At 46.9% G+C, this 15,272-nt stretch overlaps 2 protein-coding genes across 2 annotated transcripts in view; both read left to right on the top strand.

Moving 5' to 3' along the window:
* Window positions 1-3,497, top strand: part of GPD1 (glycerol-3-phosphate dehydrogenase 1) — a 7,150-nt gene extending 3,653 nt beyond the window's left edge. The window contains exons 6-8 of the mRNA XM_019662285.1: window positions 70-303; window positions 530-636; window positions 1,623-3,497. Of these exons, the coding sequence (XP_019517830.1) occupies window positions 70-303; window positions 530-636; window positions 1,623-1,719 (438 nt within the window). The 3' untranslated portion in view covers window positions 1,720-3,497. The remainder of the gene's footprint in view (window positions 1-69; window positions 304-529; window positions 637-1,622) is intronic.
* A 711-nt stretch (window positions 3,498-4,208) lies between these two features.
* On the top strand, window positions 4,209-7,813 carry COX14 (cytochrome c oxidase assembly factor COX14). Its single transcript, XM_019662286.1, has 2 exons — window positions 4,209-4,502; window positions 7,407-7,813. Exon 2 carries the CDS (start codon window positions 7,415-7,417, stop codon window positions 7,586-7,588), a length of 174 nt encoding a protein of 57 aa, XP_019517831.1. The 5' UTR covers window positions 4,209-4,502; window positions 7,407-7,414; the 3' UTR covers window positions 7,589-7,813.
* The last annotated feature ends 7,459 nt before the right edge of the window (window positions 7,814-15,272 follow it).

Here is a 15,272-nt window from a genome sequence, read left to right on the forward strand (position 1 = left end):
GGGGGGGGGGGGGATGGGAGGGGCTGCAGGAGGGGATCCTTTCTCACCTGTAACTTCCACTCCCCAAAGAATATAGTGGCTGTAGGAGCTGGCTTCTGCGATGGGCTGGGCTTTGGCGACAACACCAAGGCGGCGGTGATCCGCCTGGGCCTCATGGAGATGATCGCCTTCGCCAAGCTCTTCTGCAGGGGCCCTGTGTCCTCTGCCACCTTCTTGGAGAGCTGTGGTGTTGCTGACCTCATCACTACCTGCTACGGAGGGCGGAACCGCAAGGTGGCTGAGGCCTTCGCCCGCACAGGAAAGGTGAGCCCTGGGGGGAATGGAGAACGGAGGGTGGGCCCTGTAGGTGCCACGATAGAGGAACTTGGCTTGAGGTATCTCTTGAGCACAAACATGAAGATTGTTGTGACCATTCCCAGCCTTTCTTGCCTCCTAAGACCTCCACCTGTCACCTGAGCCCCAGACTCTCCATCTCACTCTGACAACCCTCCTCTCCCATTTCCATTCACCCATCCTGTTTTCTTCACAGTCCATTGAGCAGCTGGAGAAAGAAATGCTGAATGGGCAGAAGCTGCAAGGGCCCCAGACAGCTCGGGAGCTACACAGCATCCTCCAGCATAAGGGCCTGGTGGACAAGTAAGTGTTTGCCACGGCCCCACTGGTGGAGGGAACCACAGCCAGAAGTGCTCTCCCTGTTCATCATCTGCCTGAACCCCCCTCAATCTGTGAAGTGGGCAGAGAGGAAAATGTTATCTTATGTTAACAGATACAGAGACTAGGGCTTGGAGAGTCTGGTATGCCCACTGTCCCCAGCTAGTTCATAGTCTTTGAGTTCCTTCCAGTCTAGTGCTGTTTATACCACATTGCTTTGACTCCTCTGCACAGCCTCCCTCTATCTTTTCCTTCCTGTCCTCTGCTATGGGGGATAGAGCTCTGGAGCAGCAGCAATGAGCTCACCTGACTGTCCCAGTTCTCTGTCCATCATCCCCAGCCTAAGTTGCTCCCCTGAAGCCAACCTCCTGTTCCCTGAATGCTGTCTCGAGTGCTGAGGTGTGAGAACAGTCTCTGCTTCAAGGTGCTGCTTTACGTGGAGCACAGACAGTGGGGGTGATGGGCTGATCAGAGCAGAGCTCTGTTGGTCTGAGAAAGAATCCTAGAATAAGAGAGTATGAAACAGGTTCAGAAAATTGGCTCATGGCTGGTCAGGGTAAAGCTTCCTCATAAAGCAACAACCTGGGCAAGAGGATGAATGAGAAGGAAACTGGCATTTATTGAGCACCTTCACAGAATACATAAACACTTCTTTACTACTGTGTTATATTGCTCTCATTTTACAGGTGATGATACTGAGGCTCAGAGAGTGGCTTGTCCAGTTGGAATAGAACAATGCCAGGGAATCATGCCGGCAAGTTCAATACAATAGGGAGCAAGGCAATTAACAACTTGACCCTAAAACCCAGGACTAGGAAGTTCAGATTCTCAGCAATTGGAAATTGAGAGCCAGAGTCTGCCTGAACTTAAAGATGGGAGAATAGGAGAGTGAAGGGTTTGGAGGTAGATGGGGAGTGGGGGGTAGAGGGCACATCAAGAGGCTAAGCTGGGTCTTTCCTTCCCCATTCTAGGTTCCCTCTGTTCATGGCTGTGTACAGGGTATGCTATGAGAGCCAGCCCGTGGGGGAATTCATCCGCTGCCTGCAGAATCATCCAGAACATATGTGAGCGGGGCTGTGGCTCGGCCAGGCAGCTTCTTTACCCCAGTGGAAACAGGAAGAAGCTTGGGTACCTGGCCACTAGGATCTCCGGGACGCCCCCTGGGAGCAGTCTCTTCTCAGCTTTTCACTGGAGGACAGGAAGCTGTGGGGCCCAGCTACCTGCCTGGAGATCCTGAACCACCAAGCAGCCTGCAGCCTTTTGCCACCACATCTCACCAGAAATGGAGATGCCTTCTCCCTCTCCAGATGTGGGGCTTTCTCCCTGTCCTCTGGGAAGCCCCAGTGCTGCCTGCTTGGGTGTGTGTGGTGGGGCGGAGGGTGGAGGGAGAGGGAGGCAAGGCAAGGGCTGTCCACTGCTGCCTCACACAGAGTAGGAATCCTGTCCCCAAGCCCAGTTAAGTAGCTAAAAAACTACCTCAGCCACAAAAGGGATGAGGTAAGGGCTGCCAGGGAGGAGTCTGGGCTTTTGAGCTGACATAGGGACCCCTTTACTCTGACCTCTGCTAGGCCCCACACAGCATCAATGGATCTCAGTGTTTGTTAACAAAATACAAAGATCTCAACGCCCTTGCCCGTCCAGCTTCTCCTAGCAATATCTGTGTCCTCAGAAACCTCTGGTCATTCCCTCCCCCACCCCCACCCCCCCCCGGGGGCTGCCTGGCACCAGAGTTGCTGCCAAGCTGGCATCTCTGCTCCTGGGGCTTTTTATTCTCCCCATGGACTTCCTGGTTCTTAGTTCTTGACCAGCTCCTCCCCACCGTGCATGACCTTTCTGAGCCTTTCCTCACCCTCGCTGCCAGCACCCTCTTCAGGGAGCAGGAACTTAATCTGCTGACAGAGCTACCTTTTCATAGCAGGCTCAGATCACTCTGCACCCTGCGACCTTTGTATGTGCCCTGCCTCCCTTCTTAGGAGCCCTAGGGGGAGGGGGGAGGTTTTAGCTGGGCCCCTCCTCCTGCTCTCTCCCCAGGACATCCTTGGCTCCACCCCTTTCCTTCTCCCTAACCCCGTACCTATTTCGCAACTGCCTGCAGAGCAGCCAGGGCAGCTAAGCAGCACCTGTATCTAGAGTCCCAGGAGCCAGAGAGTGGCCCAAAGGCTGATCAGGGGTAGGGAGGGGTGAGCAGGTACCCATGTTGATGGGTCCTGACATTCCAAGGCCAGCTCTCCTTTGTCATCTGCAGGCCTTCTCTCCAGGTATATATTGGCACCACAAGAGCTGGGAAACTCAAGGAGGAAAAAAATTAAAACCACTCTATCCCCTGCGGTGAGGGAAGAACAGGAAGGGGAGGAGGCAGGGGAGTGTGCTTTGCTCCGGGACAGGGTGGCAGTGGGGGAATGTCACAGGTCAGCAGCCTGGGCCCCTGGCTATAAATAGTCCCCGAGGGCCTAAGTGCATCCAGCAGAGGGTCTCAGCTTCCTGTGTGGCATCACCTGGCACATGGTGGCTGTGGCCCTTATTCCTGACCAAACCAGGGGAGCAGGCTCTTTTCAGTCTCTTGCCCTTGAGAATTCATATTTCTACCAGCGAAGGGCAGAGCTGCTTGGATCAGGCAGCGGGAGTGAGGGGCACAGTCACCCCACATCTGGCTGGGCTCAGGTGGGGAGCACTGACTGAACCCAGGAAGTCAAAGTGGAGGCAGAACTACGGCTCCCTTCCCTCAGCTGCAGCTACGACCTTGTTAGACAAACTTTTGCCTACTTTTCTTCACTCCAGTTAACCGAATCTGAGGCCTTCGAATCAGGCCTACTTGTCTACCCAATAAAATGTTTTTCCAGAAACGAGTTGGGAATGGGAGCTTTCAGTGCATGTGGCAGTGCGTATGCTGTGGTGTATCACTGCATGTATGTTTTCACTCAAACTGCAGGAAAAAGAAAAAAAAATAATAAAGCTCTCCTCAATAATCCCAGCCACTTCCCACTCCCCAACGCGGTTCCCCTTCCCCCAAATGGTACCCGCTCTCCCCGCTTCCCGGAGCTTCTTAGGGGCTTTATCACGTCGCCTGCAAGCGGAGAGGTCACACATGGGACAGAAACATCCCTCGGGCCCACTCCGTGGTCATGGCCACACGTGCCGCGCGTCCTTGGCGGTCCAGGCCTCGCGATGCAGGTCGGGTTCCTACCTGAGCTTGGCCAAGGCCGGGCCACAGGGAAGAGGGCCGATCCAGGCCCTAGGGGGCGCGCGGTCCACCTCCAGAGGGCTGACCCCGAGAAAATCTACCTAGCTACCATAGACGTCACCGTAGGCCGGGGATTGACTGGCTGACTGAGTGATTGAGAAAGATCGTCTTTTGTACGGTGACTGAGTATCCTAACAGTTCCGTTTCCACAGCCTGAGTCGCCAAAGACCCTCTCTCGACGGAGAATGACTACAACCCCCAGAACCCAATGGGCCCCTCGGAGAGGAAGTCTTGTCTGAGGATGCGTAGTAAAGGTGACTGGCCCGGAAGCCGGAAGTTCAGGCAACCAGCCGGGGCTGCGGAGGGCAACCAGCCGTAGCTGCGGAGGGCTCTGGGTCGCGCCCCAGTGGGCGGAGTTGTGCTGTGTCCCGCGCGCAGTGCACGCTCTCGCGTTGGGAAACGAATCCCAGAGAGTAAGCGGTGCTGGTGGGAGGGCGAAAGGGTGCTTCACCAATAGCGTGTCAGTGTCGAGGGTTGTTTCTGGGCCGCTATTTTCACGTGCCAGGACCTGGGTGTTGCGTCTGTCTGCGCTAGGAAGTTGCGTAGACTGTGGTGGCGAGACGCTGCCTGCGGAGACCTCGGTTGGACAGGAGGGAGCTGCAACATCCAGGTACGCCGTCTGCTGGGCCCGGGCACGGGCCGCTTGTCTGCAGAGGCGCTCCCGCTTGGGCCTGCCTTTGCTTACCGCATCCTCTCATGAGCCGGTCTTCAGGCTGGCTTTGGTGCTCTAGAGGTCACCGGTTATCCTGCGCCGCGGACCACAAGCTGCGATTTGCACACCTTCCAGCCCAACAAGCATCTTGCAGCCGTAGGTTTCTGTCAAACCTTGACTCCAGCCAGGCGTCTTGGCCCTCCAAGCTTTGGCTCCAGTAGCTCTGACCTTGGAGGGTCACGGTTCATGGGCCACCTGGGGCCCTGGCTACGAATCTGCTTTTCACTTAATGTCTGTTCCGGTTCAGTGCATTAAATTAACTTCTACCTTAGAATTTACCCGTGACCTAGTCACCTGTTATCATCCACTGATTCCATCTGACCAGTCTTTTTAGTAATAGTTTCCAATTTTCATTCTGTCCCAACACACCTGAAAGATACAGCCCACCTCCATTAGTGGCAGTGACTTGATACAGCAGTGATTTTCAGCCAGGAAGGGGGAATGTGTTAAATGCAAAAGCCCCTAAGATGTTTCTGGAATTCTCTACCTGCCTTCTTTCCTTATTTGTTTTGCTCCCTCAAACTGGCGTTCCCTTTGCCTCTTTCTCTGGTCTTATCCTCTGCCTTGGTGTCATTTGTTACCTCCACGTGTATCTGTAGCCTAGCCTTTCTCCCAATCTGCCCAGATTTGTATATCCCGCTGCCTGGTAGACATCATCACATGAATGTTGTGTTGAGCATCTTCATTTTAACATGTCCAAAACCCAACTCATTATTTTCTTGACTGACAGTGCCATCACCACCCCGGTACACACACAATGACACACACCTGTTTCTTCTCGTTTCTTATTCCTATTAACAGTATCCCAATCCACAAAGTTTCCTAACTTGCTGCCTTGGAGATATTTTCAGCTTTGCCTTAATCCATTCAGTTAATAAATCTTCGAACTTCTGCATCTGTCTTCTCCTTTTCTACTGCCCTGCCTTATTAGCTCAGAGCCTGTGAAGAGTTTTTGTTAGTTTGAAAATAGGAAATATCTTAGGTTGGATTAGACAAGAGAAGGAAGTGAGATTCTAGACACCAAAATTACTAGAAATTATTTTGGACTACTAGAAGACTATTAGAAAGTCTTCTATCACTGTTCTAGCCACGCTACACCATCCTGTTTCTTTTTTGGCTGGTGAATGCTCCCAGCCTTCTCTCTTCAGCCCTCTAAGAGGTGGTCCTAAAACTGGTTAGCATCTGGCCAGGGTAATGGAAGATAGAAAGAAAAAGTGAGGGGAAGGTGAAGATCTGCACGTTGTTTTGCTGGGAGCTTGCTTACTATCTTAGTATCCTGCTCTCTCCCACTCTCCCTCTTCTTAAGTGTCTCACAGCTTGGGGTCCTTTCAGACCTCAGATAACCTGAACACAACCCTTTCTCATCTTGAACCTGTGCCATTTGGTTTTCTTCCTCTGATCTTATTTAAAGTCACATTGCATAGTCATTTGGAATTATAATTCAAGGAAGCTGTGCTCATCTCAGCTTGGGGTCCACCCTCAAGGACTGGCTCAAAAGCAGTGTTCAGTCCTTAGGACTCACGGAGAAGCATTTGTATGTGTCACCCTACTCCTGACCCTCTAATGCTTTTTTTTTAATTTTTTTATCTTATTTATTTATTTTTAAGCTGAGCCATCCTGCTGCCTATTGGCAGCTCAGTGGCTGCTCAGCTCAGGGCAGGCATCGAACTGCTGTTGCTTAGAGCTCACACTCTTGAGCAAGCTCTTAACCCACTGAGCCACTCGGCCAGCCCTACTCCTGACCCTCTAAGCCAGCTAATCCTGAGCTTGTCCTGTTCCAAATTCTTGACTCTTAAGAAACCTGTTCTGGGCCGGCTGAGTGGCTCAGTTGGTTAAGAGCTTGCTCAAAAGTGTGAGCTCTGAGCAACAGCGGTTCTATGCCCAGCCCGAGCTGAGTTGCTGCTGAGCTGCCAACAGGTGGCAGGATGGCTCAGCTAAAAAACAAAAAAACAAAAAAACTGATCTCACTAATTTCAGTCAGTCTTTGAATTCCAATTCCCTCAATGGAGAGGAGTCTAAGAACAAATTCATAGTCCTAATTTGAGGAACATTTTGTTCCTTGTGAGAGTTTGCCATGCTAAACTTTCTCTTACTCCCTAGCTGAGAAGATCCAGGGAATAGTTAAATTTGATGTAATTTATCACATGCAAATCTCAGTTAACAATTTGCTGGGGACTCAGTAAATTCCTTTATAGCCCTTGGGATAGGTTCTTGATGTTGTGTTTGGAACTTAAGAGTTAATGCTGTAGAGGTTAATGTAATTGAAACAATGTAAAGGTACTGTTGGCACTATTTCAGGTATATTATGGCTTAAACAGATGCTTGAGGGCTGACCTGGGAACCTAACCACCATGACTAAGATTGTTTTTATGGGAAAATAAATTGGATAGTGCCTAGAAAGTTCCCATTTGATCCTCCTACAGAGAATAATTTACTGCTAATGTTTAATCCCTGGCTACCTCCTACTCCAGAAAAACTGAGGCATGCTTAAAGTAATGTACCAGCATTTCTGGGTGGTCCTACCAGTCACTTCTTTCCACAAATATCCAGAAACATGGAGGGCCAGGTGTTAGCTATGATGTCACTCGATGCATCTGGTTCCAGTTGCATTTCTGTATCTCGTATGTAGACTATTTGCCCTTTTGAATCTTAGCATTCCCAAACATTGTCTTCCAGTATAAGACTCTGCGTATGTGGAGGAGCCATTCAGAATATGCAGAAGTTATGGAATGGCCTTCAACAGGGAAGTGGGCTGGGCAGATGAAGTCTATCCTCGGGTCTAAATCCACTCTGTCTTCGTAGGGAACGACATGCCAACTGCCAAGCAACTAGCTGACATTGGCTACAAGACCTTCTCCACCTCCATGATGCTCCTCACTGTGTATGGGGGCTACCTCTGCAGTGTCCGAGCCTACCGCTATTTCCAGCGGCGTAGCTCCCAGCGCCAGGCTGCAGAAGAACAGAAGACCTCAGGAGTCCTGTAAAACTGGGGCTTTATTCCTGACCAGAGAGGCCTGAGGCACGCTGTGGAAAGACCTCACCTACAATCATGTCCAAGTCAAGAGAACTAGGGCCTTAATGGTTTTCAAACCCTGCTGGGGAAAAGTGCCCGTGTTTTCTCTGGATCTGCCAGTTTGGGGAGGCTATCACATCATAACAGGAGTAGGGGGGTAAGGCACACCTACAGACATTAAATATTTTGCCATGTCTGTGTCTTGGTGTTTTTGTTTACAAAGATCAGGTATGGACCACAGAGGTGGGGCTTTGGCTACCAATTTTCTAGTCACCGACTGGATTTCCATATCTTGAGCTCTTACTACCCATGAAGTGGGGGATATACAGTTTTAGGACTAGTAATATCAACTCTCATGATCTCAGAGAAAAGACTGTCCCAGCATCTGTATAAATCCCCTGAGAAGAGTCTGTAAAGACCAGAGCTCTTCTTTGGTCATTGACCATTCCTGGACTAATTACTGCGTCCAGATGATGGGGTGCTCTGGCCAGCATACACACATCTGAGTCATGGAAGGCAGAGGTCCCGTTCAAAATTGCACCAAGTGGGGCTGGCCGAGTGGCACATTGGTTTTAGGAGTTAGCTTGGGATGCCTGCTCTGAGCAGCAGAGCCCCAGTTTGGATCCCACATGTGGGCCAGTGATGCTGCACCCTCTACAGCTAAGATGGTGAACAACAGCTCGACCTGGAGCTGGGCTGCCGTGAGTCGCCGGCGACGGTGTAGGCTGCAGCGGGGTTGGCCAACAGCTGGTGTGAGCTTTCGTGAGCTGCCCTGAGCCGCTGTGAGCAGCTGTCCAATGGCCGGTGAGCGACTGCCTCACCCGGGAAGAGTGCAATGATAATACCAACATGGGCCAGTGAAGCGACGTCCTCCACAACTAGACTGAAGAACAAAAGGACTGCAAGTTTTCTGTTCTCCTCCCCCAATTCCCCAATAAAAATCTTAAAAAAAAAAAAAAAAGTTGCACCAAGAGGAGGTGGCATAGTTCCCAAAAGGAAGGGTTGTTGGGCAGCCTGTTGTCATGCAGTTCACCTTCCTAAGCTCAGCAGGTGTAGTATTAGCATAAGGGTTGATTTCTCACTGCGGTCACTGCATGGCAAGTCTATCTGCATGTCTTATTGCAGAGTTGTGAAGAACATTTGTTAGAAAACAGTGTATTCAAGGTGAAACCCAACCATGAAGAGATACTGTTGCCACCATTCCATTTTGAGCTTTGAGGCTTGCTAGTCCATGTCATTCTTGGTGATCACCCTAAATATCAACCCCTTGGACACCTGTCCTCTCTCATGCTGTTATATGCATACTGCTCTCGCCTTTGTCCCCTACTCGTAAACCTTTCTCACCTGAAAGCCCTCTTTCATGATTAATGAAAAAATCTCATCCACATATCCTCAACGCTTTCACTCCCATCCTTCTCCCGGTTCCCCAGTGCCACTTCCAAACAGTATAAAATGAGTCCTGTTTGAGGAGTTTTCTTCCATTCTCATTTCCACTCTATTAGGTTGTTGGAAAAGTCATGACACATTTTTGCAACGAAAAACAGAAAAAATAAGTCATGACAACCCAACAGAACTCAGAGGCTTCAAATCTTGATTCCTATTTTCTTCCAAACTGTCAGACCCTTCTTGACCCAAATTGCTTCCCTGTCCAAGCCTACACCTATAGCTGATCCCCTGAATAACTTCCCTATAGCTTCTGCCTCCATCCTTATCCTTCTCAACTCCAGACCTTGCTCTATTAGTTATGTACCTCTAACCCTCTTCTCAGTATATAAACTTGCTCAAAGCCCTCCACTCCCCCATCAAAACAAACTATTCAAGGTTATTTAAGGAGAAGTCATGTACCATTTCCTTGGACTTGAAGTTCCTCCCATATCCACCGAAACTCCTGGTTATGTCCCCTCCATCACGCCACACCCATGATGCTCAGTCCTCCCTTCACTGTTCCTGAGGCACGGAGACCACAGGGAGGTTCCACTATTGGGTTCTCGGAAAAGTCATGACGTATTTTTTGTTTTTTGTTGCAAATATGCGTCATGACTTTTCCAACAACCCAATATCTTGTTTCCTTCTACCCCTTTAACTTTTTTTTTAAGCTGAGCCATCCTGCTACCTGTTGGCAGCTCAGTGGCTGCTCAGCTCGGGCTGGACTCGAACCGCTGTTGCTCAGAGCTCAAACTCCTGAGCGAGCTCTTAACCAACTGAGCCACTCGGCCGGCCCTCCCTTTGACTTTCTTTTGATTCCCTGTCCCCATTTTAAACATTGATATGTTTCTAAGTTTTGTTCTTGGCCTATTGCTCTTATTCTGTATGTTCTCGGTTATTCTAGGAACTCAATGCTTTTAACATTATATAATATAGTTAAGCGCTCAGTGTTGGTATCCTGGCTCTGCTAATAGCTGTCTTGCAATAGGCCAGTTATTCTTAACTCCTCAATTGACCTCTGTCAAATGGGGATTAAAAAATTCCCAATTTAAAAGGTTAGTTTGAAGGTTAAATGAGATCATTCATATTAAGTATTTTAATATTCTGTCTGGCACATGATAAGCATTCAGTGACTGTCAGCTATTAAGGCCTGCTGCTGACTGCCCGAGTCTGTATCTCCCAGGTTGACTTTTTAAGTTTCATATCTATAGTTGCTTGATATGTCCACCTGAATAGCCTGTAGTCCTCTAACTTGACATGTCCACGACTAACAGCATTCCTTCTCGTCTCTAGAACCACTCATGTTTTCCCATTTCAGTTAATGGCACTACCATCCAAGTCAGAAATATGGGAGATTTATTAGATGATTCCATGTACTCTGCTCCCAACCAAGCAATTGACTTACTAATTTTTACCATTTAAACATCAATTCAATCCGTTTTACCCTTGTTTCTTGCTTACACTTTTGCAGGAGCCTTTTAGTTGTTTTGGTTCCAGTCTTCACCTCATCAGATTTAGTTGCTGTGTTGCTTTCAGAGACATCTGTGTGGAACAAATTGGATATGGCCCTCCCCTGCTTTAGATCCCCTCTGAAGCTCAACCATAGACGATAGGTTAAGAATCCACGACCTAGAGAGTCAAGTCCAAGACTCCTTAGTATGGCATATGAGGTCCTTAAGACCCCACCTTACGTTCCATTAATATCAAACTGGTTGCATACTGTTTTTTGTTTTCACACCTATTCATGTTTTCTGTCTGAATAGAACGTGCCCCCCCCCCCTTTTTCCAAAAAGGTTTCTGTGACCCTTCACCCTCCCATACTGGGCCAAGTGTCCATACAAGATAATATTTTTTCTCTAAAACATCTTCAAACGCACAAATAGCCGAGACAATTTTGAAAAGGAACAAAGAAGATGGGTTGGGCCTATCAGATATCAAGATACAGTAGAAAGCTAAAGTAATCTAAATGTTGGGGTATTTGTGCAGGAGTAGACAAAGAGGCCAACGGCACAGAATAATAAACAGAAACATAGTGTATATGTGAGAAATTGCATAGGCTAGAGGATAAGTCATAAACATGGGGAAAACCATACTGTTACGGATACATGTGTGACGGTAAAACTTTAAAAAATATGTATAAAAATGGATTGAAAGGACACACCAAATTTATAATAGTAGTTATATTGGGGGTGAGGTGAGGTAGAAGAGGGCAGAGGGTAAAGGAGTCATAAATGAAAACTTTCTGCTACTCAAAACACTTCAGACACCAAATGTGTGTTTTTCCCACATCAAACGATTCTCAACTCTGGACACCGAGTATCCTACAATTCTGCCACTAGCTACCCAGGGTTAGTGCTCACCCCACAGGTTAAGGGCTCAGTCCCACAAGACTGCCCCCCACTTCAGATGACTATCACAAGTAGCGGGTCCCTAGGTTACCCACGTGGACTCCTGCCTGACTTGGCTACAAATTGGCGCCTACAACCTCCTTAGGTTTGATAATTTGCTGTAAAGGCTCACAGAACTGAACTCAGGGAAACACTATTTACTAGTACTGGTTATAAAGGATACCACTGAGGAACAGCCAAATGGAAGAGATGTATAGGGCAAGGTAGAGGGCACACCACTCTATCAGTACCTTAATGTATTCAATCCTGAAGCTCTCCAAACCCCATTGTTGAGGGTTTTTATGGAGGTTCTATTACATAAACATGATTGATTAAATTATTGGCCACAGGTGATTAGCTCAAGCCCTGGCCCCTCTCGCCTCCCTGGAGGTCTGATGGGGCTGAAAATTCCAACCTTCTAGTCAGGCCTGGGTCTGGTTCCTCTGGCAACCAAGTCTCATTCTGAAACTATCTAGGGGACCACCCAGAGTCACCTCATTAGCATACAAAAAGACAACACAGGAGATTCCAAGGGTCTTAAAAGCTCTTTGCCAAACACCTGGGATGAAGACCAAATACTCATCAGCAGACAGAGTAAAGCAGATTAATGTGAATGGCCCTCATCCAACCAGTTGAAGGCTGTAAGAACAAAGACAGAGTTCCCCAAGAAGGAATTCTGCATCAAAACTGTAACAAACCCTGCCTGTTTCCAGCCTGTAGATCTTGGACTGCAACAACTCTTACCTGAATTTCCAGCCTGCCACCTGCTCTACAAATTTCAGACTTGCTAATCCCTACAATTGTGTGAGCCAATTCCTTAAAATAAATCAGTCTTATTCTCGCTGTCAAACCTATTGGTTCTGTTTCCCTGGAGAACTCTGACTTAACAGAACAGATAATGCATCTGTCCAGTCTTGTCTTCTGGCCTAGGTTCCCGTACACTCCTACCTCCAATTGTCTAACAGTCACCTTCACTTGTAACACCTACTGTCATTTCAAATACAGCTTGTCAAAACTTAAACTCAAGCTACTGTTTAGTACTTACTTAGCATGAACTGTATATAATGAAGAATAGACATGTTTGCTGTCAAATTAAAATGAATATAATCAAGTTCATTTGGTTATTACACTAAATATCGAACTGAATTCCCCCATTAAAAGACAAAGACTAATTGGGCTAAAAAAACTCCCACAAATCCAGGATGTGTAGTTTCTAATAAACATCAAATAAATCACTCTTAGACAGTAGAGCCATGTTGCTGCCAAAAAGTTTATTGTTTCCTAAATGGCTTTCATAGAGCAGTCACTGAGTGAAGACAGATCCCAAATCGGCTTCGTTTTTGTTTTTTTAAATAATTTTTATGAGTTTATTTGAGCCAAACTGACAATTGCCAGGAAGCAAAATCTCAATGGATTGAGAAAATGCTTCTCTGCTTTTTTTTTTAAATAGGCTTAGGGCTGTTGCTAAACTCTTGGTGAGGCCTGCCCTAGGAGAGACCTCACAGAACTAGAACAATTGTATGCAGATGGCTGAGGTGAAGGTGGTACAGATCACCTTACTATGTGTCCTTACTACGTAATTTTACTATGTATTGGCCTATGCCAGCTCATAGGCCCCTTTTTTATAAAGCCGTTTCCTGTACCTCTTCTAAGGTCAAGTCCCAAGTCCTAGGATAACCCTCTCTATGACTGCTTTTCTGAGACTAATTTTGCTGCTTTAAAACTTTGGGGCTCCAACAACCATCTCAAATTTAACTCTTGTACATGATAGTCAAGATTCTTCACAATCTGGCCCCAAACCATCTCCTTACTTTCATCTCCTGCCACTTCGATCCAACTCCAACAGATTACAATTCCCTGAAAATGCCAGGTACTTGTTTTTATGTTTAAAAAATTAAAATTATGAATCATTCCAAACATTGAAGGGCACCAAAAATAAACCCATCTCACATCCTCCCTCCCCAAAGATAAACACTTCACCCTCCAGTAGCTGTGTTTCTGTACTTTTGGTATAGAAGTACCCTTAATATTATTTTGGGGTTAAAAAAGTAATGTTAATTTCATCAAATGAGACATATTCATTTGCAACTTACCGTTTTCACTCAACATGATGTTTCTGATACTTCTCCATTGTGCTGGTTAATTTTGTGTTACCTTGACTGGAACACTGAGTGCCCAGATTAGTGGTTGGAGAGTATTCCTGGTGCATCTGTGAGGGTGTTTGTGGATGAGATTAACATTTGAATCTGTAGGTGGAATCAAGAAGATGGCCTGCCCCAATGTGGCTGGGCATCATCCAATCCACTGACAGCCTGAATAGAACAGAAAATTCTCTCTCTACTTGACTGTCTTTGAGCTGGGAGATTGGTCTTACCCTGTCTTCAGGGAATTTACACCATCAGCTCTCCTGGTTGTCAGGCCTGTGGACTCGGAACTATACATTCAGCTCTCCTGGGTCTCCAGCTTGCTGACTGCAGATCCTAGGGTTTCTCAGCCTCCATCACCATGGAAGACAGTTCCTTATAATAAACCTTTTTAAAAAATTTATATTTTAAATACATATGTATGTAAGCCTACAATTGTGGATGCACATACATACATCAATGAATGGGCCATTTCCACTTTTTTCCCTCTTATAAATAGTAATGGAATGAGTATTCTTGTACATTTTCTTGGGCCCATGTTTCTTGGGCTAGTTTCTCCAAAAGAGGAATTATTAGTATTCAGCTGTACTAGTTATTTATTGTTGTTTTTCCAAAGTGGTTATGTCAATTTCACTCTCACCAGCAACACCTCCACATTCTGTTGGTGTGGTTTCTATTTGTTTTAATTTACATCATTGATTTCTAGGAATCAATTTTTATTGATTATGCATTAGCATATTCCTCCTTTAAGAATTGCCTATTCATATCCTTTGCAGCCCCGCAATGCCCCTTCTTTTTTCTTGCTATTGGGTTGTCTTTGTTGTTTTTCATTATGCATATTCTGGATACTAGTATTTTGTTAGATGCGTTGCAGGTTTGACTGAGATAATCTTTTGGAGCTTTTATATTCGGGGTGGAGGGTGGTGATGGTGTAAGAATCCCACATCGTCTGCATCACTGTATAAACGTCTCTCCAGAGCAGTCCCATGGATAACTGATCTGAGACCAAATCCATGCAAGTTCTTACCTGGGGGTGGGGTGGGGGTCGAGATGTTTCCCAGACCACACAGGAAGTGTACGTTGAGGTTCTCAAATTCACATGAAATGTTGGCCCAGAATTTGAGAAAATTCTGACCCCTTAGTCCAAGCATTTAAACTTGCTTGCTTTCTCCTTTTGCCAACTGGGTGAATTTTTTATAGTTTTCTCCCTTTCACTAAGGCTGTTGGTCTTTCAGCGTCTGAGTTTTAACCAGTGGTCTCAGTTTCAGCTTCCTGCATGGGGCCAATCTTGTCTCTAGTCAGCATAAAACCCAAGTCCTTCAGGTATGAGCCCTTTATCCCTCCAGTAATTGCATCAGCTGCTTGCCTTTTGCTCTGGCTTTCAATTCCTTTCTTTGTGGCTGTTGTATCCCTTTCTTGGAAGCTCAGCTATGCATTAAAAAACAACTTTATCCCCATTTCTAGATGTTTTCTCAGGTTAGTCTGCAGTAAGCCAGAATATCTTTCAGATATTCTCACGTGTTCTAAACATACCTCCATTCCGGTTTTCCAGGCAAAATTCTACTTATCTTTAAGTCCCAGCACCACTTTTCTTGAAAAATTTAGAATAGTTCTTATCCCTTCTTGTACTGGGTATGAGCTCTTTGAGGATAAAAACCAGATCGTGTCCATCTGTGTCCCCAGCTTCTGCCACAGTGAC

Source organism: Hipposideros armiger, unplaced genomic scaffold (assembly GCF_001890085.2).
Source record: "Hipposideros armiger isolate ML-2016 unplaced genomic scaffold, ASM189008v1 scaffold_371, whole genome shotgun sequence".
In the NCBI taxonomy this organism is placed as follows: Eukaryota; Metazoa; Chordata; class Mammalia; order Chiroptera; family Hipposideridae; genus Hipposideros; species Hipposideros armiger.